Source organism: Plectropomus leopardus, chromosome 20 (genome assembly GCF_026936395.1).
Source record: "Plectropomus leopardus strain MGB_pleo_1.0 chromosome 20, ASM2693639v1, whole genome shotgun sequence".
Classification (NCBI taxonomy): domain Eukaryota; kingdom Metazoa; phylum Chordata; class Actinopteri; order Perciformes; family Serranidae; genus Plectropomus; species Plectropomus leopardus.
Window position 1 is genome coordinate 15,126,724 of NC_142195.1, and position 14,561 is coordinate 15,141,284.

The following is a 14,561-nucleotide window of genomic DNA, read 5'->3' on the forward strand; positions in this document are numbered from 1 at the left end:
TAAACACGTTTTCTTTTTTAATCTCAGGAAATTGCGCTGAATTGTAGTGTGGAGCCATTATACAGTTGTAGGTAAACAGTTCTGAAGGAATAAGTGAGTGGAAGAGAAAAAAAACAACCAAACACAGCAATGAGCCAGCTGGAATACAATGAAGCCGGAAATGTTGTCTGGCACCTTGGCTTATTGGAACTAAGCTCAAACTGCATTCATGATTGTGCATAGGTGTGGCAGAGTTTTGTGAAAGTGTGTATTACAGTAACAATACAAACAGGTTGACCACTGGTTGCAGAGAAAGTTCACACTGAATCATTATGTCCCAAAAAATATGAGTCAACAGCGGCCACAATGAATCTTTGAGAGGCCAATTGGGAGCAGAGCTATCTGTCAACGCTCGACTTCAGCTGGATTGCATAATACGGAGCAGATCAACAACTGTGGATTTGTACATCTGTCTTAAACAGAATCATGTATTCATCCAAGTAAAGGACATGATTAACAACATGCTTTAAAACCAGCAGGAGAACTGTGGCTGTACCTTGTTGCTATATAAATTCACATGACAATGTTTGTTGTGTGTTTCTGCTCATTAGATTGCTTTGTCTCGTCTCCCAGGGACACTCATTATACACAATATTGCCTAACTTTCTTGTTACTCTCTTGTCCATTTTCTTGTTACTTATTTGTTTATTCTGTGTTGTTAAGGTTTTGCACTAATAAAAGCAAAAACATAAGCACTTCACCTGGTCCGGACACAGGAGGTTCAGGTTTGTGGGATTTCTTTGGGTCAAGTCGGTCCTTCTCCAGCTGTTTCCGTGTACTCCGCTGCCGTGCCTCTCTGAACATGGGTAAGGCATGAGCTGGAGACACACAAGGTAAACAAGGATAATCAAGTTGCTTAGGTAACTGCAAGATCACATAACAGTGCCGCACAAATAAGCAGGCAGGGCTCCTGGCAATATGTTCAGTGTTTGAAGCTCACGTATAGTGCTCCGTCGCTAAATGAGGACAGAATGAAAAGCTGAGATATGGCTGTGTTTTTAAACAGAACGTGCAGAAACACAATCTCACCCGCTACTACTGTACACCTTGCGGAAGACACGGAGCATTTACGTGAAAATACACACACCTGTTTGACCTACGGCAGAATCTCTCCTCTTGTGTACTCTTTCTGCCATAGTGCACACCAACATATTCATTATATCCCCGTGTTTAGATTCAAACAATCACTCTGCCACTCTTCACACTTTTGTGAACACTATCACAATAAAAGGCCCCCAGCACTTAAATCCATGAGTGTGCGAGTGAACGTGTGCATGAGTACGTGTGAATGAGTGCCCTTAAAGGTGTGTGAGAAGCAGGGCGTGCGTGTGTGTGAGTGAGCGTTTGTGTAAAGTGAGTGTATGCTCTGCTCTTATCCTCAGGGGTTACAAAGAGACACTTTAGTAAAGGGTTAGATAAAGTGATTTTCCATTCAGGAGCGCTGTCGCTGTTCAGTGTTAATTCTTCTCCTCCACGCTACATTAAGCAAAAAGGTTACTGTTAACAGATTCCCTCGCTTTTCTCAATGGGCCATCACTTGCTTCCTGTCCCCTCTAATTTTCCAGTGCCAGGGCATCAAGTGCGTCACTCACCGCTTGTGGCAGTCAAATGCCTGCCTATTTCACACCCTGTTGGCATGGCAATGAAATCACATGATGCATCTGAAGAGGCTGTGGTAGCCCAAACAATAAATTGCATCTGAATTGGGCCTTAGCAGCCAATCAGGGACGACATGTCGGCAGCTGTTCCGTTCGTGCAAGTTCATGACTCCAGTCTGAGGGCAAAGGAGTGCGAGGCACGCACAAAAGAGATGACAGCCTCGTGTGTTTGTGATATGACAGGATGACAGGTAGCAAGGTGCATGTTGTGGATCAGCAGGAGATCACGCCATCAGAGGTTGTCCTTAGCGTGATCCGGTGTGACTGCAGACCACATGGCTGGCGCGTGGCACAGTGCCCTGGGGCTGTCGATCCACTCACCGGCACCCTACTCCATCAGCTAATGGGCCTGTGAAAGCCCTGAACACTCATTCTTTGCAAAGCCCCCGCTATGAGATAGTGTTTGAATGTTTCCGTGTGTGATAGACAGGAGAGAAGGGAGCCAGAGGTTGCATGTAAACCAGGATTGGTAATATAGTTCTTTATGTCTAAGATGGAAGATGCTTAGAGGATGGTTCACTTTTCATATCATGCACTTGGAGGATGGCTCGCATTGTTTTGGTGATGTATCTCTCTTGTTGTTTAAACACACAGCGCCATACTGTATAAGGAGAAAATGGGTTAAAGGCTCAAGGTGGACTTATCTGCCGGAGGGCTTTGAGAAAAGCACTTCACTTTAATTGCTTAAGTAATTGTTTACTGATGAAAAGGGGATGTGCGGCAGGGAATTAAATTCAACATTTATTGAGTGGCAAATTCCATAATTCTCAGAAGGTATGGACAACAAAGACCGTGTGAGCGTGTGAACAGACACGGAGGAACTTACGTGTGATGATGTAATCTTGTGTTAGCGTCTCTGCTTGTTTCTCTTTCCGCTGGCTCTTCACTACACACAGCTTAGCCCCTCTGGAAAAGAGACGGTTGGTTAAAAAAGAGACTATTTGAACGTATCATAAGCCTTGTTTCCACCAAACAGTTCAGTTCAGTTTGTTGCATATTAGAATTGGAGCGATTATTTATGCGTTTTCATTGTCAAAAGCTGTGGATGGTACCAATAGAATAGCTCCATTTCGTCCAATTTTTTCGTCAATCTTCTGTTGAGGTACCTGACACACTGATCCAATACTAAAAGGTGGAGCTAGAAACACTGCAGTCTGTTGATTAGTCGAAAGAGAAATCATTACTTTTGCTCTACAAGGACTCAATGCACAAAAACGCTTTTTTAAAAATATGCCATGGATGGCGGCAGAGACTCTGAACATTCCTGCCTGTTCTTTTTTGTTCTGAAAATGTCAGCATGCAAACCAATTCTGGGGACAATCGACAAGGTGCAGATGTTCCTCTGAGAGGAAATACAGCAAGAGCTGGACAGAGCAGTGATGCAGCTATTACAACAGGAAAAAAAGAGCCTATATTCAAGAGTATTGTCTGCAGTGGAATCACTAACAGAACATCTAAAGGTTAGGTATACAGTGCCTTGCAAAAGTTTTTACCCTCTTGGTGTTTTTTTTCCTATTTAGTTGCATTATACTGATATTTTTGTGATGGACCTACATAGGTGATAAAGTGATATGAAAAAAAATTTTTTTTTCTAATTTTAAAAACAACTTTTTGGATTTTCATCTCACTTCACTTATTTTGATCATTTTGTGTAAAAAAAAAATCTATATAAATAACAGGTTGTAAGTAGGAAACAAGGGGTGAATACGTTTGCAAGGCTCTATACATCTGTACCCATTACATACCACTTTCAATATACTTAGTGTTCTGTGGAAATGTTACCAGATAAAGAAGAAAACAAGAGATCAAAGGTGAGACTTTTTTCTCTTGTCTTGTAGAGACTTAAACCAGCAGTGAATTTATTGCACTGACAATTTCTTTCATGTGTGTCACAAAGCTCAATTGTTGTCTAAGGAGAATTAAAAGTTGTGATTAATTTAAGTGTATTTACATATACAGGGAACAACAATAAATGATTCAGTTATGTTATTTGGTTTGACTGACACAGAGACAGATGATGACCTTTGCAACTGCATGCTCATGTTTATACTGTGTTTACGGCATGTTGATTACAATGCACGCATATGTTATCCATGAAACAGTATGGCTCTTACATGTGTTTTTAATTGTTTTTGTTCAACAACAGCCTCTTATGGCATGGCGGCAAGTTAATTCAGGCTGTGGATACACAGACAATAACTGTTAGGACAAATTCCTTGTTCCCTTCAGGAGAACAGTTTTTTTTTTTTTTTTTTTTTTAAAGAAACGATAACACCAGCCATATTTCTAAAGGTGCAAACCAAACATACCTGTGGCTTTTAACAGGGTCATAGTAGACTTTGGCCAGTCCATTCCCAGTCCCCACCATTATCTGGTTAAGTTTTGGGTGCCACAGGCAGCGGACAACGCTCTGGAACACAGACAGAAAGAAACAACAAGATACAGTTAAGTGTTTTTTGTACAGTGACTGAAGGTGGGACATGTGAGGAAAGGAGGTCATGTTTTAAAACAGCAGCCCACAGCAGGTTGTGAACAACTTTATCTCCTGTGGTTCAGATCTCCAAGGATGTTTCTGCTTCTCTGCAAACAAAAGGTAACAATCATATTTGAAGTATTGTGAGTGTGTGACCCAGGTTGGTTGTGGTGCAGTGGGGATCAGTCCCAGCGTGCTCTGCTGCTCTAGTTGACTATATTTGGTTGTTGGGATGAGGGCTGGATCCCTCAGTCTGTGTGTGACAGATGGCCCTGTGCCAAAAGGCAAATGTGACCACATTTATCCAGAGGTGTGTATGTGTGTGTGAGAGAGATAGAGACGGAAAGCAAAAGGGGGCAGAGGGAGAAATACACACACAGTTGTTGGACAGTGATGAAGATCCCTGCGTTCATTCTGTGATATTTGAGCCACAGTAGAGAACTCCCTGCAGAAGTGACTCCTCTCTTCACACACATTATTAGAGCATCACAACCTCCTGTGATGACTTGTGTTTAAGAGTGTCATGTATTCTTGCATGTCCAGTAGTTGTACAACATTTTTTGAGGGAGCATTTGTCTTTATGTGGATCAGAGTAGGCAATCTGGGGGGGTGGGGGTCTGGGACAGGGGCGTAGGATGGGGGGTGGGTAGGACTACTACTGGGATGTCCAGATTCTGTGACGGTGAAAGCTGCTTAGCGCCCAGCTGTTCAGCTTCCCACCAGGATACCATGAGAAGGAGTCGCAATCACACACACATACACGCACTCAAGAGGACAGACACGTACGAAGACATGCATACTGCGTACGTAGGGAAAATAAAAGCCTGGCTAGTTGGTTTAACATCAATATAACAGTGAAAACTAACAAAAATAAATAAACAAATTGTTATATGAACAAAATATACCAACAATACTCTGTATTGAATAAAATTCTCTCACCATATAAATAAATGAACTTATTAACATAATTATGTTCCAACATTTTCACGCAAGTGTGTAACATAATTAGGAGTTTTGTGCCTACGGGGAATTAAAATCATTTGCAATCTGCTTAAATTTTACACGAACGTCATGCATATCTAAACAATCTGACCAACTGCTCAGTGGTGTGTAGCTCACGGGACAGATGAGGGTTAATCTGTTCCACCAGATCATGAGCCGGCTGTAATTGATAGAGATCTGGAAAATGCTTTTAACAGAATGTGCTTAAAGGGATACTTTGGCGATTTTCAAACAGCTTTGCATCATAACAATGTGCATAGTATTAGTAAATGAATTGTGGTAAATTTCCCTCCATCTTACCAGCGCCCAGATCTCCCTGCTCATCTCCCAGCTCAATCTTCACTGCTTCTAAGGTTGTTGCTAAAACTACAGATTGTACGTTCACGTTTTTTTATGCCCACCATAATGGACACAAAGTGTATAGAAGTGGATTGAGAGACAGAACCAACCTGTCTGTCAAACTCAGAGCAATTGGTAAATCCAGGCAGTGCTGATCAATTACAGACCAAGATTCTGATACTGTATTGCCAATTTAAACACATTTAGTGCACTGTTTGGCTGTTATACAAGAATTTGTGAACAAGAAGTAACACCATACTGTGTCCTGTAATGCAAAAACAGAGGTTGAAAAACCTGAAATCAAATGGCAACGCTAAGCAGTGCTGGTGCTTGGTGAACCAAGACTATTACTGTGTTGCAAATTTGTCACCTAAAATGTTTTCAGAAACATATTTTAGTGTACTGTTTAACTGTAATTCAAGATTGTTTGTTACCAGCCAGCCACAATATTATTCCTAGGAAAAAGTAGAAAGGCTCGCATTAAGTCACCCACCAACTGGAGCATTTGTTGGTTCAATGCACAGTGCAGTGCATTCTGGTAGTTGAGCAAAAAGAGAGTTCCACAGCCCTTTTTCTCTGGTCCTATAGCACCAGTTTTAGTAGTATTTGTGTATTTCTACTGCATCAACAGCTCAGTTTTATGAAAAGACTCTTTCCAGCAGCAAGGTACTTCTATATTAAATAATTCTGACGTGTGAAAATCCACTGTTTTTGTCCCGAGGGAGAATGTGTTCCCATAGAATGCACTACACTTAAAAAACATGCATCAACATGTATGCAATTGACGTCTACTCACTGTGGATTTGCTTCAGTGTAAATGTGTAATGGCTTATAAATTGCCCCGTCAGGTTGCTAAAGCAACACGGTCAGTCCCTACATGCGAGCAAAGGCAGAGACGACAGCTAGGAATTTTGTAACACTCTACAGGTACTGTCAAAGCTCCAGGAATTCACGCAATACATAGTATGGAAACACAACACAGCATGACCCAAATCAGGCAGTAAACCAAAATAAAAGTGACACCACAGCCAGGTAACTGCAGCTGAGCCAAGTTCAGAAAACAACCTCTTCAGACCCAAACAAATCAATCTGTCAGCAGTGAAACAAGTCAAACAGAGAGAGCCTAAAACAGACCAGTTCAGTGGGGCCCACCACAGCTGGATCCACTGAGGAACCCAGAGCCAAGCAGAGCTCAGTCCAGTCCAACAGCAAAACTGCTTTCCAGATATTCAGAGCAGCATGTTTATACTCTAGGAACCCCTGTTTACGCTTCACGTCCACAAAATTACATCACATCATGAAGGAGGAAACTTTAATCAGTCAGTTCTTCAGTAGCAGCCTTCTATGTCCCATCAAATTAAAATACCAAAGGCTGATTAGACGTAAATAAGACAACAGCGACTCGCCCAATACGTACGCTGATTATGAAATAAAGTTATGCAGCACTAATGGGACACAACAGTCACAGCTGTGTTCCTTGTTTAGTCGCTGGTGAGTGGATCCTAATGTGCAATGCTTCTGACAGACTTGGCTACACAGGCCAACTGAATGTAGTAGGAGAAAGGAGAGCTCTAGACTTAGCACCTCAGCTGCACACTGAATGGGCATATATCCGAGAAGTCTGTAATTACTATGAACTGCCTTACTGGAACAACTGGCGTTTGCAAGATTTACTTGGGTGAGATGCACAAGATTGAACAGACTTAAGGCCTCCCGTCTACCTTTCAAGCTTGGCTGCTCTTACTAAGGATGAAAAGACCAACCATTCGTATCAAAGGCCTCCCTGAAGAGCATGGCACAGGCAGCAGCGCACTGTTTAAGAGCCATCAAGCATAAGATGGTCGGTGTAGCATGGGCAAACAGCAACTCAAGGTGACCCCAAAATAGTTCTCCCTCTACAAAAAAACTCTTTCCAGGCAGAGAAACATCATTAAAGGGGGAGTAGGCAACTTCGTTTGCCAACATTTAGAAAATATCTCATAATAAACTATATATATTGTAAAAGGACAGAGACTAGACAAACTAGACTTTCTCTTTTTTGGCATTTTTAAACATAGTAGATTCAAAATTTAAACAAACATAATTTCAGTTAAAGTCCATGACTTTTTCAGGTTTTCCATGACTGTGGGAACCCTGAATTTAGCCCATGAAGGGAGACTTTGGCCAGTCTATGGTCATTTTAGAGAGAGGGTGTGTGTGTTGTGCAAATGCAGATGTGCACATCCCTTTGATGAAAGCCTGATACAATGGCAGATAATTCTGCAAACTTACTATTCAGAATTTGCAACAACTGCCTGCACTGCAATGCAACCCCAAAAAGACACACAGACTTGTGAAAAAGAAAGTTTGACAATGAGTGACATAAAATGTGTCAATATCAGTGAAGCGCTGAAGTGAAATTTTGCTAATAGCTTAGTCTACTGCTAACAGGAGCTAAAGGCTCATGGCTGAAGCATCAAGTTTAATTTTATGTAGCCAACATTAGCTAACTTTAGAGCCTCACTCCCCACCACAACAGACCACCTCATTGGAGAGAAAGCTGGCAACAGTTAACGGCCACAACAACCCAAATCCAGACCGCGTAAACCCCAGCTCTGGGGAACCAGACAGCCCAGACTCCCCGTCAGATAAGCAAACTTTTTGTTGCTGTCGTTACACAAGTTTGACCAGGTGCTGCTATTTGCCAGCAGCCTGCTGTAACACCCTGTGCTGGAAGTTTGCACTGAATTTGAGCACCTACAGCTGCAGACAGGGGGAAAAGCATTAGCGTGGAGATGAGAGGAAATCAGGGACAGAGATGCAGCAGGTTCTTGCCATATACGCAAAGTGTACATGACCATTAAATACAAAGTGAGGCAAGAATCAAACAAAAGATCCACATACTGGATTAAACACAAAGTAATTTTTAATTGTGCAATGTTTCAATCTAACAAAGATCTTCTTCGGGCATTTTCAAATCATCATCACAAAGCAGATGATGATGCTTGCTCTGCCTTGTGATGATGATTTGAAAATGCCTGACGAAGATCTCTGTTAGATCCAAAAGTTGCACAATTAAAATTACTGTGAGATATTGATACAGTGTGCGGATCTTTTGTTTGATTATTGCCTCAATTAGATTTTTTGCTCCAGCACCTGGAAAAGTTTTTTTTGGGATGTGCATACTCTCCACCTTGCTTGTTCCCATCATAAAATACAAAGTACCAGAAGCTGAACATGCATGCAAGCTATAAATTTAAATGCATACATACATACAGTGCACAGATACTTTCACCCATTTACAGAAAGTTCCCGAGGGCTGCAGGTTTAAGTTCCATTTGACATCCAGCCAAAAGCTCAGTGCTTTGATAGTCAGCATGCTCACCTGGTTCCTGCCCCTTTTTGATGGACTAAGATAAGCTTAAGAGTGTCTGAAGTATTTATCAAACGGGCCTAAAACAGCCTCCGCTCCCAAGCGTACCCCAGCATCCAGGTCTAGGGTTATGTAGACTGTTTAGTTAGAAATGATTGGTGGCCCTTCCTTTCACTCGCCTGCCTGGTACGCCACTTTATAAAGACTGCACTTAAATTCTCGGGCCATCCGAGAAGCAGACGGCTGATGTAAACATAGTAAATAGCACATTCATCAGGTTCACTGAGTGCATGTCAACCAGAAATAACTGATCTGCTGCAAAACTAAATTTCACTGCATCATTTTTATTAAATCAGGCAAAGGTGCACGCACAATTTGGCAAGTGTGACTGTGGTTAAATCAGACTGATAAGAGCAGTGATCAGTGGGGTTGGAAGGAGAGGCCGAATCCAGAGGAGGAATTTTATGAAAATGTTCAAAAATGTATATGCAGGAAAATATCATGGAAGGATTCAATCCAACAAAGTAGGGCATCAAAGTGGTCTTGGCTGGGCTATTCATTCTTCTTTTTTTCTCCATTTGCAAAGTAATTGTCAAAATGCCAGAAAAATAAACTAAAATGTCTCTGCAATTTTGCGATATTACAGTAATTGATCTCAGTTATCAACACATGATTATTACTGCATTTAAAGGGCTAATTAGATTTTCTTTCCATCAAATTTTAGAAATATTTCTAAAGAGCAGGAATAGCACAATTTTCCAACAAAGCATGCATTTTTTTGAGCTCCTGCACCATCCATAGGGGCCACCCAATCCAACATGTTCATGCACTAACAGAAGCTTTAATGTTCACAAAAGCAATTAAAAGACGTTATATGGCACTGCTAAAATATGTGAATGGCTTCAAAGGATATTTTTTTAGACTAAATTGGCTGCAGTTCCTTTTGGAGGAACATAGCATTATTAAAGTACTTTAATCAATACCATATAAATGTTGAGAGGTTACAATTAACACAAATAAAATCACTGCCAAGGCGATTGGCAGCCTGTACCAGTCTCTCAGTCTCTAGACTGCATTGTTTTTTGTGGGACTGCGTAGGATTTTGTGGGAAATCTGCTGGATTTCTGTGCAGCACAAAGGGTGTGCAGACAGGAAGAGGTTTTGCTGTCCTTCCAGTGAAAGTGAGCTGAGGCTTTCAGGGTTTCGCACAATGGTGGATGGTGGAGCGAGTGAAAGGCCAATGGAAAAATCACTTCCAAATGTTTACCCTCTTCAGTAAAGTGAAAGAGAAGACAAACGTCCATGGATGGATGCAAAGGAGGAGGGTTGTTAAGTTCTAAACAGACTCTTTGACCCTAAGTGTCTGGGCTCTTTCTTTGATGCTGCCTATAGTGATATCTTAACCCCACTGAAGTGGGTGCAAATGTTACAGCTGATTCTGTTTATAAAAGTTTACGTAGACTCGGCAGGAAGACCTAAAATATATATGATGCTGAACAATGTTTGGTCCAAATGACAGACATCCATTTATTTAAGAATTACATTGTGCGGACCATTAATCTATTAACATTTAAAAGTTAAGTGTATTTTAATTGTAAAACACGATTGAGCTGTCAGGTTTGTGAAATGGCATCTTCTAACACTGTGGGACCTCTAGCTATCCAGATAACAGGTGTGCGTGACAAGTATAGTAGAACTATGCCTGTCACGACAACTACGTTCATTGTTCCAGAAATAATTATAATTAACAATATTATTTTAATTCTTAAGTATATTCAGATATTTGGATTGGAATATGAAACAACCATTTAACATATTTAAGAAATATATATAAATAACACCTGCTAATATATTAAAGAAAATATATATTAAATCACAGTATCTTTATAAGAATAGCCTAGAATTATTCTGTCTGGATATGATACAAAGTTTGGCCAACAAAAACAAAACCAGGTGCAGAATAAAAAAAAAAAAAAAAAGAATTGATGCACCCAGCTCAAGGGTAGGGAAAACCCTGCCGCTTATTCTGGCATCATGTTGACTAAAATGTTGATGACATTTTTTTATGTAAAAACACAAGTAAACAAAGCAGGTAATATTAGGATCAACAAAATCATCAAGGCCATGTCCATATATCATACAATAAGTCGATAACCTTGTTATTGTGACAGCACTAGATGTAACATCATCTACACAAAAGGGTATCTTAACGTGCTTTCAGTTTTGAGAAACACTTGCACAGACAACAGTGCAACATTACTGTGAGACAGAGATTGTTGTTGTTCCTCCTGAATGACGGACACTGACAGTGAGTACATTGATGCTAAAGATGCTATTCTTGGCGCTTTTAGTCATCAAAGTAAACACAAAAGTCAGTCAATTCTATTTTCACGCAGCATCGTGCTTTATTGAGACAAGCTCACATTTAACTTTGAATTCATCTGTAATTCTTTTATATAAACTGACAGTTTAAATAACACCAAAGTGTCATATTTCGATAAGGAAATGACAGATAAAAACATTTAAAAAAAAAAAAAAAATGTAAAGATAAAATCTCAGATAAATTGGGTCAACCAAAACACAGACCGCTCTCCTCTCCCCTCAGTCGGTGCAACTGTGCAGCGGGGTGTGCACTTAGTGTCAATGCTGTGCCAAGGTTTGCGAGCTAACAGCAGCTGGCTGGCAGGACAGGGGGATGCACGGACACACAAACCCAGCTTTTGTCTCTTTCTCCCTCTCGCAAACACGTTCACTCAGTGGCCCATGTGTCATGCCTTAGTCAGGGAGACCAAGTTAGAAGCCATTAGCCTCTGTCAGACCTCACTGTTATGACTACAGACGCATAGTGCTAAATCTGTTGAAAAGGAGAGACAGAGGAGGAGGAGCAGGAAGCAACAAAAAAAAGGATTTCTACTGAAGACAGCACCTCTGCCCTTCATTTCAGCACCTATGGCGAGTTGCCCTCACCAAATGGATTTCTGAGAAAGCAGGATTAGTATAAAGTACATAGCAGGCTAACGTGTTTGACAGTGCAGTGCATGTGAATGGAACATGCCGATTGTTACCGTAGATAATTTAATTTCAAAAGTAACTCAAAGGCATATAAAAGCATCAATAGCTGTCCTGCCAAAGGTTTGTGGGAATGACTTGCAGTAAGGAAAGGTCACATTACTCTTCTCTCTCCTAGCTTGCGTCTAACCATTTTTTAAAAAACTTTCCTCCTCCTTTGCCTTCACTCCCTCTCATAACTCATTCTCATCTACCTCTGCATTTTCTTCAAAACACAGCTAACGTCGGTCTTTCATCCAGGGTGAAGATGAAGAAAATACATATTTTTCTATGGTGCTGAGATACGACTGGCTTCAGACAGAGTGATTTAAAAGGAAAATGTTTACTCACTGCCACGGGACTGCACCATTTGGTATTTGATTTACAAAAAAAAAGAAGCTAAACCAATTTCTCTTTCTGCATGAAGTGATATTAATTGAAATGACATTACTGTGGAAGATTTGGTAGTTTCTAGGATTATTACTCCATAATCATACATAACAGAGGCTGCTAACTATGCAATTCTGGATCTGTCTCTATAAATTCCTGTGGTGTACAATACTATAAGGATGCTGTTAGAATATAACAACAGGGTTCCTAAACATTTTCCATTTACAATTATCTACTCCTTCAGACTCAGATTTCCAGCCTGCTTGGTAAACCATGTTTGACCTCTGAGGACAAATAGCTAGACGCTTATTATGTAAATATATGGTTTTAAAATTCAACTGTATCAACATGTACATGTATGATACATTTGGACTATGTATGCTACAATGTTGCCAAATAACCACCAGAGGATTATGGTTAGGTACTGCAGCTCACACAAATCTAAAGACCTTTTGTGTATAAATGGATATCTGCATATGTGCGCACAATCTGTAGGTGGCGGACAAGATTCTGGTATCAGAAGTGTTTTGGTTTCCATTTGTAGTCTACGTAGTGTTGACCAATCAGGTTTGAGGGGCAGATTAATTCCATGTGGAGAGGCCGAACGCTTAAGTCATTTTACAAGGTTCCTATAGCTTAAAGAAAATGGGGTTTAAGACTTTTAAGACTCAAGGGTTTTTTTAAAGCCACTGTGAATGGAATTTAAGACCAATCTTACAGTAGCCAAAACTGAGGGGAAAAATCATAAAGCTATAACTGTTACCTAAGATAAGGAAGGCTGGTTCCCAGTATTTACTGTCAAATTAAACATGACTTTTTGGTGATGTCAGTTCAAGGGACATTCTTTAATATTGTGAGGTTTTACAATGCAGCATCAGAAAAACGACTCAGAAAAATCTTACATTTTAATACCAATTAAGTCCTTACTTTTAGATCAATGAATTCTATGCCTTTTAAGACTTTTTAAGAAACTGCTGGAATCCTTTTTATATGGAAGCCTTTGATAGGAAGCTACAAACTGATACATGACACTTGCTGCTGCTGATGGGCGTGATGCGCAAGAAGCTGAAGTTGAGCTGACTTCAACGTTCTCAGCGTCAACCAATCATATCTTTTTGTGTCTTGGTATTTTGTTGTGGATCTTGCGTCTGTTTTGTGTCTTCTCATTTTTCTATCTATAAATGATTAATGTCAGTGCACACTGTCCCTTGATAAATAAAATGAAAAAAGTGTATCTGCATTTATAATGCAGATATTTATTTATAAAGATTCACTGAAAAGACCAGCACACAGAAGAGGAAGTCTTGGTCAAGATACCTGCTGGCTACCCTAGATCAGCCTGGAAATCGCTTAAGTCAAATTCCATACTTTCCTATACTGTGTGGGAATCCTGAAATAAATACGACCAAATTAAATAATAGTCCTAGATTATAATCCGTGTTAATAATCCTGTGTTGAGTTAAATAGGAAGTTAAATAAATCTCCATATCAGACCAGTCAAATCTGTTTGGTTGTCATAATGGGGCCTTTGGCTGCTGTTGTTGTGTTTTCAGGGAGCTATAACCAAATAAAAGCATTTTAAGGCTGCATTTTTTTACTTATGTGGAGGAGGAATGACATGCATATTGGTTTGATTATGTTTCATTGTGGATTCATTACGTTTCTTTTCCACTGCGCATTATTTGGGGTCATCTTGGTTTGCGTCCAACATATCAGCCAGTTGAAAAACATCTTGCAGTGAAAGCAGTTGTGGTTGTGGAGACTGAGTCAGAACTTACTGCATTGGTGACTTCTATTTCATAGACCCTCTGAAAGGAAGCTCGGTCGAAGAAAACCAGCTTCCCATTTCCCTCCTCTTTCTTCACTGAGGTCCCTGTTACAAGAAGCTTGTCATCGGGGCTAAAACAGCAGTCGGTCCTAATTTGGAAAATTACACAGACACATTATTCTAAGTTCATATCATACATGTTATTTAAGGTAATAATACAAATTGTGATTAAGACGACGGGTAAAACTTCTCACATTGTGAAGTAGTTGGTCAGTCCAGTGGCTACATTTACAGGATTCTTGAAGTTGCGAATATCCCACATCTTCAGAGTGTCATCGCCTTAAAAAAAAAAGATGGAGACAACAGGTAAACTGTAAATTGTGAAATTTACTAAACATAAAGTCCCCACAGTAAAGCTGTCTTGGAAGTTATTTACTTTGACTTTTCTTAACTATACAACAAGGCTGTGAGAATTACCTTTCATTTACTTTA

The 14,561-nt window shown here is 40.2% G+C and overlaps 1 protein-coding gene across 2 annotated transcripts in view; it reads right to left on the bottom strand.

Moving 5' to 3' along the window:
- The window catches only part of wdr70 (WD repeat domain 70), a 54,069-nt gene that overhangs the window by 8,125 nt on the left and 31,383 nt on the right, over window positions 1-14,561 (bottom strand). For both annotated transcript variants that reach the window (XM_042509961.2, XM_042509960.2), the window contains exons 12-16: window positions 14,324-14,408; window positions 14,080-14,218; window positions 4,007-4,107; window positions 2,524-2,603; window positions 741-857 (exon numbers count right to left, since the gene is read on the bottom strand). In XM_042509961.2, coding sequence (XP_042365895.2) covers window positions 741-857; window positions 2,524-2,603; window positions 4,007-4,107; window positions 14,080-14,218; window positions 14,324-14,408 — 522 coding nt within the window. The remainder of the gene's footprint in view (window positions 1-740; window positions 858-2,523; window positions 2,604-4,006; window positions 4,108-14,079; window positions 14,219-14,323; window positions 14,409-14,561) is intronic.